This window comes from Syngnathus leptorhynchus, chromosome 4 (assembly GCF_054491065.1).
Source record: "Syngnathus leptorhynchus isolate UIUO chromosome 4, UIUO_Slep, whole genome shotgun sequence".
In the NCBI taxonomy this organism is placed as follows: Eukaryota; Metazoa; Chordata; class Actinopteri; order Syngnathiformes; family Syngnathidae; genus Syngnathus; species Syngnathus leptorhynchus.
In genome coordinates, this window is record NC_141198.1 from 11,748,099 (window position 1) to 11,760,935 (window position 12,837).

Here is a 12,837-nt window from a genome sequence, read left to right on the forward strand (position 1 = left end):
CAGATTGTGCTATTGGTTACCGCTTATGGCATTATTGCTCTTATTGCTTTGTCCAAAGCGGAAAGCCAGCGTGTTTGAGTCAGTTCCCATTACGAGTGACATAGGGCCCCTGTCAAATGAATAAATTATTGAGCTACTGAATGAATAAATAAGTAAACAACAAATAAGAATGCCGAACTACAAATAGTATGGCTCCACTGCCTTTAGGAAAATATTGAATACAGTTGGAGGCTTCAACAAACTTAAGAACATGTATTTGCTTCAAGAGAAAGTGAGTAGAAATTTGTCTCCTAGAACAAACAATAATAAATAACTCTTAAATCCCATACGTTCTCTAGTCTGTACTTCTTCTATTCACTGGTTATTCAATTATAAAGATCGGCCTTCAAGGGGCATTTTTTGATTTTGGTAGCATCTAGTGGTGAGATTGCAGTGTGACACCAGTATTTGGATGTTAAGAGTTTCTATGAAAAATAACAGTATAAAAACATGATTAAAAACAAAATTATCAGATAAAAAACTACCAGGAAAATTACAAAAATACTAAAATAAAGCAGAACAAAATACCAGATGGAAATATACAACACAAAGACCTCAAAACTTAAATTGTCAAAATCATAATAAAAAAAACGCACTATTTTTACCAGTGATTATAGTTTAGTCTACTTTAGTAGCTACTTAGGGTAATCCCAGAAAGGGTTGAAGTGCGCCTGTAGACTGACAGATGGTCTCACTAATAAGTACTGGTACCTGCAACTGGTGCTAGTCCTTTGCTGAACACATTCAACAACCTTTTCAACAAAATGGACAATTTTCTAGTTGAAGGAAGCGAATATTGGGATTTTTTGGGCCCCGGCTGGATAGGTGGACCCGATGGAGGGTGGTCCACTTGTTTGATTTTGGTGGAGCACATGTGCCTGGATCTGCTTGGTCAAATGGACTTTCTTCTGGAGCAAAGAGAAGCATGCTTCAGAATGTCAGGCCCGCTTTATTCCGACGACCTTTGCGTGTGGCTGTTCCATCACATCTGATCATAATATGCGTAACACACAATGGATACACAATTATAAAAATTGTGGTATCAAATGCAGTTTCTTAAATGTTGGAACAATTTTAGGTTTGAATTATTTCCACTGATGCTGACTAAAATGCTGTGAAGAATGTTCTCAAACTCCATTGTTCTAATGTATTAACTGTCAATTGGATAAATTGTGTTGTTTTGTTGGCACAAACAAAAAAATACAATAAAAAATATTACGAAACTCTGAAAAATAAGATAAAACAATCAATAATAACAAATAGCAAAATAGATACAAATACAAAAATATTACATGAAAATACACAAATGTCATACACATACAGACTACTACTGACTGCTACTTTGCCGACTATAACTAGTAGCCAATAGTAGGAGTAATAATAATAATAATAATAATAATAATAATAATAATAATAATAATAATAATAATAAATATGACGTATGCACTCATGGTTTCCAGCAGTCTTCTGTAAAACGCTCAACTCGTTGTTAAAATAAGACCTTAGATTGAAAATATAAATTTAACTTGTTTTCCTGTGATGTATTTATTAAAATCTAGTTTTGAAATCTCTGTTCATTATTCCGAATTTTTATTTTTATATCCGGTTACATGGTTTCCGGTCAGGTAGTATAACTACAAAACCCACAATTCTATGCGGCGCTAGTCAACGAGCGAATTAACGAATGTTGTTTTTTTTATTTTTAAAGTTGTTACGCAATGTAATTTCAAAGGTTGTGCGCCTTTGTATGGGAGTCCACGTCACAAGAACAAAGTGTCAGCATCTTGATCCTTGAGGTAAGAAGTCACTTTTGAAAGTCTAAAATGGGGTAAAAGGGGCTAAATGTCAAAGTAAATGATGATCAACGAATCTGTTTGGATGAGCCGAAACATAACGGGGCTAGTAGGTGATGACACTTTGAGCAAAGCTTTTCATAAATGTCTTTTAATACATTTATATCGATAGAGTTGTGGAGAGCGTTCTATTAATAGTGAAACAACCACACTATGCTAGCAAGCAGACATTTACAGCCCACTATCAGGAAATTTTTTTTGACCAATTGCAATTAAATAAAATACAAACATTTTAATCTATATGAGACATGCAAGATAAGATCAAAATAAAAATATAGGAATTTAATAAAATATGTCAAAATATCTGATGAAAAATACAGAAACAAAATGATAAAAAAAAGATATACAAATGTTAAATGAACAATACATACATAAATAGACTTAAAAAGACAATACAAAATAGAAGCTGACTATACAATGACAAAGTATCACTGTCATCCTCCTGGGGTGAACACGGGTTACACAGCTTATTAGTTCTTACAGTTTACCACAGTCTTGACAAACACAGACCTTGACGATCATAAAATAAAGTGAATGCCTCTACTAATGTGCAGTGTAAGTTCCATCATGATGTGCTGACACCGGCCCCTGCTTGCGTCTGCCCGTCATAATGAGCGCCTTGGCGCTGGGCCTGGTGCTCGTAGCTGTGTTCTTTCTGGCGCTCGCCCTCCTACATCGCTATGGTGACTTGAGGAAGCAGCAGCGCATGGTCCTGCTGGGGACGCTGGCGTCCTGGTACCTCTGCTTCCTTATCGTTTTTGTCCTGCCGCTGGATGTCAGTACGGTATGTACATTGTTGTTTCGGGTATGCTTCAGTAAGGATTTTTAAGTGTGCTTCTCTTTCAGACCATCTACAATCAGTGTCTTTTGGATAACGCTCCTCATCCTCCCCCTGTTACCCCAACAAGAATTTCTTACATGACAGAAAATACCTCAACACTTTATCCAACCAAGAGGTAACATAGTTACATACAGCAGGGCTACACACACACAAAAAAACAGTCTTCATAATGTAAACATTTGATGGAAAATATGCACTTTTGACAAAATGAAAAATATTAGACAAAATGTAAAAAAAAATGAAACAAAAATATTACAGACATTTAAAAAAACAAAAATATAACGTCGATTAAAAAAAACATCAGAAAACATTAAAAAAAAATATTGGTGATTGTGTGTGTCGACAGTACACCAAGTGTGTGTGAAAAGCCATGGAGTTATATACCGGATGGTGTTCTACCTATCTTCTGGAGAGTTGTCTATTGGACCTCTCAGTTTCTCACCTGGTAAGACCCCAGTCATACCCACACACACACACACACATGCTCTCTCTTTGGTGCCTAATAAAATGGGTGTATACTGTGTAACCCATCCTTTGTGATTGTATGCATGCAGGTTGCTGCTGCCCTTCATGCAGTCTTACGCGCGGTCGGGAGCATTCTCCCTGGTTGGAAAGGTGAAAGCGGCCCTTGTTGAGAATGCCATCTACTACGGCAGCTACCTGCTCATCTTCATCGGTCTGTTCATCTACGTCGCTGTGCATCCGCAGTGGCGACTCTCGTGGTCAGTTCTCATTGACGCTCTCAGACAGATGTTTATTTGTCTCACTGTGTTCTACGAATGAAACGGTATTAACATTTCTCGCAATTAAGATGACAAAAAGGATCCGGATTATCAGAAACATACAAATATATTAGAGGGACAAAGCATTACACAGATGAATGTAAACGTTAGATAAAGAAATACTAGACAATAAATACAATTTCAAAAGTATCCTGGTCACCTTTTGTTCAGGACTGAGTTTGAGACCATTGGCATCACAGCCGCCAACACGTGGGGCCTTTTTCTCCTTGTGCTATTGCTGGGCTACGGCTTGGTGGAAATACCACGTTCTTATTGGCTGTCGTCTTCCCATGACTACTTACTGGCCAAGACCTACTTCAAGGTGGCAAAAATGGCCAGCGAGAAGGCGGCGGCAGAGGAGAACTTGGCCGATGTCATGGAGGTGAGTGCTGTTATATTAAATAATACTAGGATTATTTTCAAACTAAATAATTGAAAAAGTGTTTGTTCTGATGTTACCAGGAAGTGTCAGCCATCAATGCTTCAGTCACGTCCGACCACCCGCTCAGGAAGTGTGTGGATACTGTTTTGACAAAGGTAAATTGTCAAGTAGCCCATTTGCTCTTTTTGTGTTCTAAATATACTAAAATCAAGTCACTTCAGTGTCCTATAGAGTACCAGGAGATGAGCAGCGATGTGGAACATCCATGTGAAGATCTGCCCGTCCTTACAAACAAAAGAGGCCTTGCTCAGCTGCACAAAAAAGTACAGAAAGTAACCTTGTTGCAATGCACATGATCATTCACAATAAAAAATAAAGTACATTGAAATTTCTGCTCAAAAATACAAGAATTGTATACCAAAATATGCAAATTGGATATTTGAAAATATCGTATTTTAATTATTCTTCCAAAATACTAGATAAAAACTAAATGTTGTTGAGCCATTACATCACCAAAAGAGCAATCCATTAGCAACACTTAACGTTAGTCAATAATTTATAATGAATAACAGCCCCCTAGATTTGTGAAAATCGTGAACTCAATCAAATTTGGACACAAGAAATCACGTGTCTTTCAGGTGATCTCAGCTGTGCAGTGGTGTCGTCAGACTCGTGTTCAGTGGTCCGAGTTGGTGAAGCACATTGTTCATCTGGAAGATGTCGCGAAGAGCCGCAGCAGCCCGTCATGCCACTTTATGCGCAGCTTTGCAACAACAGAGCATGATGGCTACATCCGGAGGTTTCTTTACACTCCCAAAGTTGGTGAGTGTGGACATTGTTTGATTATTTGGAATCTTTTGACTGTTAGTGGGCAAGGAGTGCTACAGTTCTCAACGCACACCTCATTTTAACTTACCCCACTAGCATTTTACTGACCCCACCCCAAAACGGAAAATATTTTAAAAATATATTCATTTTCATTTCTCCCCCAATTTGGACTTGTCTTAGTATTGTGTGTGTGTGTGTGTGTTAATGCGTGCATGCATGTGTGTGTTGTCCAGAGTGGTACTGGGAGTGTGTGTTCCGTCAGGTCTTCTATAAGCTGCTGGCGCTGCTGCTCTTCTTCCTCTCAGTAGCTGTGGTGTGGTCCGAGTGCACTTTCTTCAGCGTCCATCCGGTCCTTTCCCTCCTCGCCATTATCGTCCGCATAACTGAACAGCAACGCTACTACATTTGTACCGAGGTGGGCACCGAGTTGGGCGCCTTTGAAAACACATCACACATATATATTTTAATGAAATTCTTTTTTTAAGTGAATTGAAAAAAAAAAAAAAAACCAAACATAATGTGTCCACCAGGTGGTCTGCTTCGTCACGGTCCTCTTCCTGTGCGTTTGCGTCTACACCACCGTGTTCCAGATTCGTATATTCAACTACTACTACCTGGCGCCTCATCACCAGACGGACGCTTACAGCCTACAGTTTAGCGGCATGTATGCACAGCACACTCATGTTCACATTACTATGTATACCCCACACGCATGTAAGGTGACATGTGTTATCACTCAAGGTTGTTTTGTCGCCTGACTCCTCCCCTGTGCCTCAACTTCCTGGGTCTGATCCACATGGATCCCGCCGTGTCCCAACAAGACAGAATTCGGACGTCCTACACATCTGTGGGTGAATTTGCTATCCTTGTATGACATGAAGTACATTAGCTGAGGAGAAATCGTTCTGTGACAATACTTTTTTCTCAAATCACTTCTTTTCAGCCTCATTTAACTTAAATCAGAAGGCCACCAATCTGTTCCAGCCTTTCACCCAAAAGATTTTGCAATTTGTTCGACTACACAAACATCTAGCTCTTTGTTTCCCAACAAGTTCAAGCTTTAATGTAATGGACTTGATCTTCTGCTTCTACTCTGCACGCTTTATTAGGATCTAAGTACCTGCACAAAAAAAGAGGAAAAATCCAGTGCAAAACACAACAGACACAATAATGAACAGATGGTAGGCGGAAAATTTTGTATTTTCCTGCCACCGTTCAGGATTAGGATAACTGTTAATCACATAAGTACAAAAATCATCCTAGTGACCGCAGGTAAGCGCTTGTACTCGCTTGTACCTCTATGATGACTGACACTTGCTTATTTTTATGTGCCGACTAGATAATGGGCTCAATGCATCTGCTGTCCTTCATATCCAAAGGGTTCTACATTTACTACCCTGTGTTGATATTGCTGCTCTGCTTTGGCACCATCTACAAGTAAGCTATTAAATACTATTGTTGTCTTGCATTTGTGTTGGGAATTGAGAATTAAGCGGAACCAAACAGCGATGAAAAACGAGCAGGAAATGCATGCAAGCATCAAAGTTTCAAGTTGCAGTAATTGACGTGACTCGGCAGAGATAAAAACTAGAAAAACAAAACATTCTTCTGCTCAATACTCCACGTGTTGTAAAATAATTTGTGGTTTCAAATTAAATATGATAAAACATCTCTGGATACACAGAATAGTCGTTTGACTCCAAAGTCAGAATTGTGCAATTAAATTTAAACTAATAAAATCAATTTTATGGAACCAACATGTTTCATTTGAACCAACATAAAAATGCAAAACCTCTTGTGAAAAAATCTAATTCATAGGTTTGATATTAGTGTGGTGGTTAAAAATAGCTCTTGAGGAAATTCATTATCAAGTTCATGAAGAAAAAACAAGTTTAAACTATTCCATCCCATCCGCCAAAAAAATCATTCAAGCAACCGGAGTCAGAACTGGAATTCAAAAGGTCATCCTAATTTTTCCTCAATCAAGATAACCTTTAATTAATCATCGGCACAAAAATGAAGGCATTTCTCAGTGCCAACCAAGCTCGTTAGTGTTATACGTATGTCAGTGTCATTTCATGGAAAAATTAAATACTAGGGACTCTCTAAACATTTGAAGAGTGTTGTACTTACAATGCTCATTAATTGGGAATTTCATGTGTGCATGTTTTTCTAGCCTGGGTTCTCGGTGTTTGAACCTCCTGGGCGTCCATCAGTATGTTGCTGATGATCACCTGAGCTCCGACCTGGTGGATGAGGGCAAGGAGCTTGTCAGGAGAGGTCGTCTTCATGTTGGCACTTCACCAGTTGCTACAAATAATTGCCCAATTATATCTTCCTTTAAAAAAAATCCCCCTAGGCGATATCAATTGTGTTGACACTTTGTTTTGCAGAAAGAAGAAAAAGACAGAAACGTGAGGATGCTCAAAGTGGAAGATTTGTTAGTATTTTGCATTGTACTGAATACACTTCATTCATTATTCTTCACCCATACCCCAAAGTTCAATTGAGGAACACCTCTAAAATCAGAAGAAACACATGTTTTCTGTTAGTGGCTGGGCTCAGAACACCATAAAGCATTTTGGGTTCACTTGTTTTTATACTTGTATGACAGAAATGTTAGCCAAAACATCTTTTTTTCATATATACATTACATTTACAGTGGTTATCTATATTCAAAGTGTTACTTAAGCTTAATGACAGTTAAGAATGTTTAATGTGAGTTGAACATCTCACCTCTAAAGTTTACGATGTCTAGACTTTATTCACCATTTATTATACCCCCGCCCCCTTTTTGTTGTTGTTGTTGTTGTTGTGATAATTTGTTGCTTTGTGTTGTCAGGTATGGAGAGAGAGATATGGAGGAGTCCAAAGTGCCTCCGGGGAAAGCAGAACTGGTTATACTGAAATTAAAGACAACCGGGAAACACAAACTCAGAGAACCAGTGGTAACGCGATCATCTAATATGTAGTTAATTGGTACTTTGACTAGACGTTTCACACAAGATTATTCTGTCTTTGCAGTTATCTCTTTCGATTGGGGTGAGGTGGATGAGCAGCAGAGTTTACTGCACAGCAATGACAACGATGCATGATCACCGAACAAAACTTTGTTCAACACTATCCGTTGTCCAACATTATCATTGAACAGTTCGACTGTAGTACAAATATTTTGTTATATTTGATATCCAGAAGGCTAAAAGGGAAGAAAATAGCCCTTCTTGAAGAAGGTCTTGATGAAATTACTCAGGAAAAATCTGGAAACTGCATGTGTGAGTCTGGGAAATGGGAAATTTGCCAAGAGCATTAATGTCATCTTTTCTAATGCTTTTTTTTTCACTTCATGCACTTCTAGAAACTGTGAACATCCATTCATGATGTGCGTTAGGTTTTGTATTTCTACAAATGTATTTTTTCTTTTTTTAATGTTGGATTTATTTGATAAGTTATTAAAGAATACAAATGTAATTTTTGTAATTTTCTTTATTGAGATTTAATTTTTTAAATTTATTTGACAGTTAAATATTTATATTTCCCTCGTTGGAACGTTTTATTTTTTACGACAGCACTGGAACGCAGCACCTGCGGTCCCAGTCAACACAGGGCACAGTAAAAAGAAGTATGCTGCCATTCGTGTTTGGCCATTAACTCAAACGTCACAACACTGCGTAATGTACCTTCGCTGTATGTCGGGCCAACGCCGCGACACTATAAGATCATAAGGCGTCGAATCATTTGGGCGACGCATCCATCTCCTGTCTTTGAGTTTATCAGGGTAAGATGATGCTAACCTTTTAGCAAGCTAACATGACAAGAGGGAAGAACTGAAGGAGGAACGATAGCTGAATGCGCGTTAGCTTAGAGTCTAAGGTGCCTTTATAGCAGGTTAATTTATTTAACTTCAAGAAAACATATTATTGACTTTTATTTTAAAGTCATGAGCTAACGATCAGTGTTATCAGGTAATGCTAACGACGCTTGGTTTGTGATAAAGATTCTGCCATTGTCTGCTTCATACGGCGATTTGGTTTGAGTGTGAGCTTTGTTTATTCAAAGCTATGATTTAGGTCGACTCATCTGTGCTGGCGTGTCTTTACATCATCAACGCCCATTTCCATCGCAAACTGCAACCGTAGTTGATTGTTGTAGCATGAAAACTGACCATTAACCCTTTTTAAAGTTCAAATGTAGCAATAAAACAAATTAACATGAAATAAATGCCATACATGCGTTACGGACATGATTTTTCAGACTTGTCTGGCCGTCGCTTGAAAGTTCTTTTCTAGTCTAGCCTCCAGGGCGTGTGAATATTCTTATCGATTCGTTGTGTCGCTTGATTATTGTCAATCACCCACTGTTGTGTGTTTGTAGACAAGTCATGGGTGGTCTGGTCAACGGGAGGCGAGGAGGAAGGGCTCCGCCTTTAATGATCGGTGCCCTGGTTGCCTGCATCCTGCTTCTGGGCTTCAACTACTGGGTGTCCAGCTCACGTAACCTTGAGCTACAGGTAACATCTTTCCGTTATATCGTCCACGTAGCATGTGTAGATTCGCTTGATCGTAATTTTCTGACTAATCTTAACCAACATTTAGTTATTAGCTAGTAGCAATAATAAACAATCACATGAGAAGGAGTGATGTGAAAGCACATTTCTCCCTCTTGTGTGATATTGCTTCATCAAATTACATGCAAGTTATGCAAAGTGTACAGTTAAATTTGGTTTGAGTTCAGAGCAGCAATTTCCATCGTCCTGATTTAAATGTTCTAAGCTTCGGTGTAGGTTTGTGTGACACCATCATCTGAATGCTTCTCCGTGTGTCTTGACAGACAAAGCTATACGAACTGGAGGGCAAAGTGCGTCGCGGGGCGGTAGAGCGCGGCAATGACGAAGTGAAGAAATACGAGTTCCAGAAGGAGATCGACAGGCAGAAGGATGAGATTGACCTCATTGAGAATCGCTATAAGAAACAGCTGGAGGGAGTCCAGAATGCCTGCAGCCAGGAGAAGGTGCAAGATAAATCTAATCACCAAGTTCATGACCATGCTAAACTCACTTTGTGTTACTTTCTTCTGCAGGTAACACTACAGCAGAACATTTCCACCAGCACCAAAACTATACAAGAACTTAAAGGTAGCAATTTTCTTCTATCTAATAGTGGTGTAAAAAAGGAAAAAAACAACAACAAATGTGCATGTGAAGCCCCTTGAGACATTTCTGTGATTAAGGGCTATTTAAATAGACTTGACATCAATTGTAATATACTGCTCACATCCATATTTGTTTTTGTACTAATAAAGACCACCTGCAGTTCCATAAATAAACATACCATTACAGCGTTGGTGTAACGACTTCAAAGTGTTCATGTTCCTAATCCGAGATGACTGCTTACTTTTAAATACCGACTCAGAGTAGCGAGTTCATGAGCAAAATTAACGTGTACACGGCTGTCGCATAATCCTAGTTCAGCATTCAGCTTCATTTTCTTTTCTGACTTCTTGTTTGTGGCTACTGCCCCCGTACTTCCTCCGCCATATATCCGAATTCTACCTAGCGACAATTGGCCATGCCAAACAAATTTGTCATCCTTCTTAATAGATGGAGCTTATCTTTGTATCCATTTTGTGTATTGTAAGCACTTTATTTTTAACTTTACCTACTTTGTGTTGGCAGGCCAGCTAAATCAAATGAACGATGACCTGGGGAAGCTTCAGAAGGAGCTGCAGGCTTGCCAGAGCAATGTGAAAACCCTCAACGACAAACTCACGTATGACATGTAAGAAACGCCTTTAAGCCAATCTTGTTTGAACTGTGACATCCACACCTTTGGACAATTTGAAGTAACTTTCAGGTGGCACTACTGAATGAGTATTAAAGGGCTAACAGCTTTTGTTTATTCAACAGTGACACATACTTAGGAATGACATGCTATCGTCAATGTTAACGTGCTTATTTGTGTGTAGGACGCACTGTAACTCACAGATCCTCACTCAGAAGGAACTGTGTGACGAGCGAGTGGCCGCCGCCAAACTGGAAGCGGAGAAGAAGATGGTCAAGCTCGACCTCTCAGACGTCACCCAGGTATCTATCCAACGTTCGGAAGAGAGAAATCACGTCAAATGACTGGTAAACCGTCAGCAGGATACGAAGGCAGAAAAGTATGGCGCCAAACTGGAAACCGCCGCGTTGAACGTGTCCCTGAAGGGCTCGTCTGACTTGGGCCACTCCTCCAACCTCACGATAACAAAAGCCAGTGAGCTTCTCTCTTCGTACGCTAACAACATACTTGAAAATCAAGGTAAAGCCCATTTATATTCTGGTACCTTTTATCAACAACTAATTGATTACCAAACTAATCGACTATTTGGGTAATCAATTAGTTTGCCACGGTGTCAATTTGAGATCTTGAATTTCAATTAAAAAAAGAAAATTGAAAATAAATTTAAAACATTGGTTATTACGATTGTTAGTTGCAGCCCTTGTTTAATTAATGTTCAATTGTATTAAAAATAAAGGACTTTTTTTTTCCCCAGGTGCTGCAGCGGGCATGGAGGATGGAACTAAAGAAGCCATAAAAATACCTGACGTGGACCTGCTAGCACAGACCAGGAAATCCTCTTTGACACCTAACCAGACACGAGTAGACGGGGCTGGCGCCCAGACACAAGGTGAGAGACACCGAGTGGACTTTGTGTTTGTTAACAACCGCATACTGTAGATGTAGTGAACGATGGATTGTGGCACACGTCAATGATGAGACATCTCCACAAAATGACGACATGGATAAACTAATCTCTCAGTTCTACCATTTTGATCCTCCACAAAATGACGACATGGATAAACAAATCTCTCAGTTCTACCATTTTGATCCTCCTCATTCATCGTTTTTTTTTTTACTTAATTCCTCTTTGACATCTATTTAGGAAAGAGGTGTGAGGGCAGAGAAAGTCGCAAATAAAGAAATGAGATTTAGCTGCCTCTGATTGTAATGTGTGGTTTTGACACGCCTGTGAAATAAGACCATTATAAATAGGAGTCTGACCCAGCGCAATAGCGACATCTATTGGTCAACGTTGGGACCTACATCTAAACACGCGAGATGACCTTCACAATGATGTTTAAGCTTCTGTGCTGGGAATCTCCGGCGTAACATGTCTTGATGTCTTAAAACAGTAAACATGGGAATGGGCCAAGTGCTGAATGGACGGGGGAAAGCGGACATGATCGTCACAGAGGAGGAACTAAATGGGGAGAATTATGACCATGATGACAAGAAGGCGCTGGGAGGACTGGGACTGGACAAACAGCAGCAACCTAAACGCGATGCAGCTATAGGTGTGTGTGTTTTCTGTGTTTAAACTTTAAACCATTGTGTCATGATGTTGAAGTTATTTTTTTTTTCCTTGAGCTTGCTTTGTTTTTTTTGTGTGATCGGACCTCAGTACAGCACAAGTGATATTTGTTTTTTTTTTGTACCCCCCCCACAGATAAAGTGATGGAAGATGAGCTGGCTGACTACAATGGCGACGATGACAACGAGGGAGAGTTTGAGACAGACAAACAAGCTGAACTGGCGCAGAATTAAGGGGAAAACACACACACACACAAAATTAGTAGATCTACAGTGAGTAAGTAGAAGACGATGCCGTCCGTTTTCTTTGTTGGATAACACACCAAGTGGACATGTAACGAATTGCAGGCTTCTTGGCTGCCATTTAATTGGTCCAAAACATTCCAACAACCCAAAAAACTTGTTTTTAATCGCAATTTTTACGGGTCATATCTGAGCTTGCAGGTCAGATGTGCTCACTCATCCACCAAATGAAATGAAAGTTAGTTGTTCTGAACAATCTAATAGACCGGAACCATTGAAGAATGAACTCAAATCTTATCTGCACTAGCAGTCAGATCACTTTGATTTTAAGTATGTATTTGAGAGATTTTTTTTTTAATGTGAAAATATATTTTGACCTGCTGAACAAATTTCTTGCTGAACAAAATCATACAATAAAAGCGGTGTTGATCAGAGGATTTATTGTTTACCGTTACTCCTTATGAGAATAAAATGAAAAATAAACGACGATTACTGATAAGTCGTTTTAGATTTTAGGGAA

At 39.2% G+C, this 12,837-nt stretch overlaps 2 protein-coding genes across 6 annotated transcripts; both read left to right on the forward strand.

The window, feature by feature from the left end:
- The first annotated feature begins 1,679 nt into the window (after window positions 1–1,679).
- LOC147058145 (G protein-coupled receptor-associated protein LMBRD2B-like) lies at window positions 1,680–8,182 on the forward strand. Of its 3 annotated transcripts, none has more exons than XM_085910850.1 (17): window positions 1,680–1,835; window positions 2,447–2,676; window positions 2,739–2,848; window positions 3,080–3,178; window positions 3,288–3,455; window positions 3,687–3,897; window positions 3,978–4,052; window positions 4,119–4,220; window positions 4,536–4,719; window positions 4,959–5,140; window positions 5,256–5,389; window positions 5,467–5,572; window positions 6,065–6,162; window positions 6,902–7,031; window positions 7,119–7,165; window positions 7,568–7,673; window positions 7,750–8,182. In XM_085910850.1, exons 2-17 carry the CDS (start codon window positions 2,503–2,505, stop codon window positions 7,870–7,872), a joined length of 2,049 nt encoding a protein of 682 aa, XP_085766976.1. In that variant the 5' UTR covers window positions 1,680–1,835; window positions 2,447–2,502; the 3' UTR covers window positions 7,873–8,182. The 3 variants fall into 3 exon arrangements, with proteins under 3 accessions (XP_085766976.1, XP_085766978.1, XP_085766977.1); XM_085910852.1 differs by having other exon boundaries at window positions 6,902–7,005; XM_085910851.1 differs by lacking the exon at window positions 1,680–1,835 and adding an exon at window positions 1,856–1,945.
- A 120-nt stretch (window positions 8,183–8,302) lies between these two features.
- Window positions 8,303–12,754, forward strand: golm1 (golgi membrane protein 1). Of its 3 annotated transcripts, none has more exons than XM_085909627.1 (10): window positions 8,303–8,500; window positions 9,097–9,232; window positions 9,553–9,732; window positions 9,802–9,856; window positions 10,397–10,499; window positions 10,687–10,804; window positions 10,862–11,021; window positions 11,257–11,391; window positions 11,897–12,058; window positions 12,211–12,754. In XM_085909627.1, the coding sequence occupies exons 2-10, from the start codon at window positions 9,104–9,106 to the stop codon at window positions 12,306–12,308; spliced, it is 1,140 nt and encodes a 379-aa protein (XP_085765753.1). In that variant the 5' UTR covers window positions 8,303–8,500; window positions 9,097–9,103; the 3' UTR covers window positions 12,309–12,754. The 3 variants fall into 3 exon arrangements, with proteins under 3 accessions (XP_085765753.1, XP_085765755.1, XP_085765754.1); XM_085909629.1 differs by having other exon boundaries at window positions 10,865–11,021; XM_085909628.1 differs by lacking the exon at window positions 8,303–8,500 and adding an exon at window positions 8,525–8,687.
- Window positions 12,755–12,837: the final 83 nt, after the last annotated feature.

What these genes read in the sequence shown, in the direction of transcription:
- golm1 (XM_085909627.1), top strand. Translation starts at nt 9,104, where the DNA reads ATGGGTGGTCTGGTCAACGGGAGGCGAGGAGGAAGGGCTCCGCCTTTA. An exon ending in CACGTAACCTTGAGCTACAG is followed by an intron (nt 9,233 to 9,552) that starts GTAACATCTTTC and finishes GTGTCTTGACAG; the next exon opens with ACAAAGCTATACGAACTGGA. An exon ending in ATGCCTGCAGCCAGGAGAAG is followed by an intron (nt 9,733 to 9,801) that starts GTGCAAGATAAA and finishes TTTCTTCTGCAG; the next exon opens with GTAACACTACAGCAGAACAT.
- LOC147058145 (XM_085910850.1), top strand. Translation starts at nt 2,503, where the DNA reads ATGAGCGCCTTGGCGCTGGGCCTGGTGCTCGTAGCTGTGTTCTTTCTG. An exon ending in TTCGGACGTCCTACACATCT is followed by an intron (nt 5,573 to 6,064) that starts GTGGGTGAATTT and finishes TGTGCCGACTAG; the next exon opens with ATAATGGGCTCAATGCATCT. An exon ending in ACAAACTCAGAGAACCAGTG is followed by an intron (nt 7,674 to 7,749) that starts GTAACGCGATCA and finishes CTGTCTTTGCAG; the next exon opens with TTATCTCTTTCGATTGGGGT.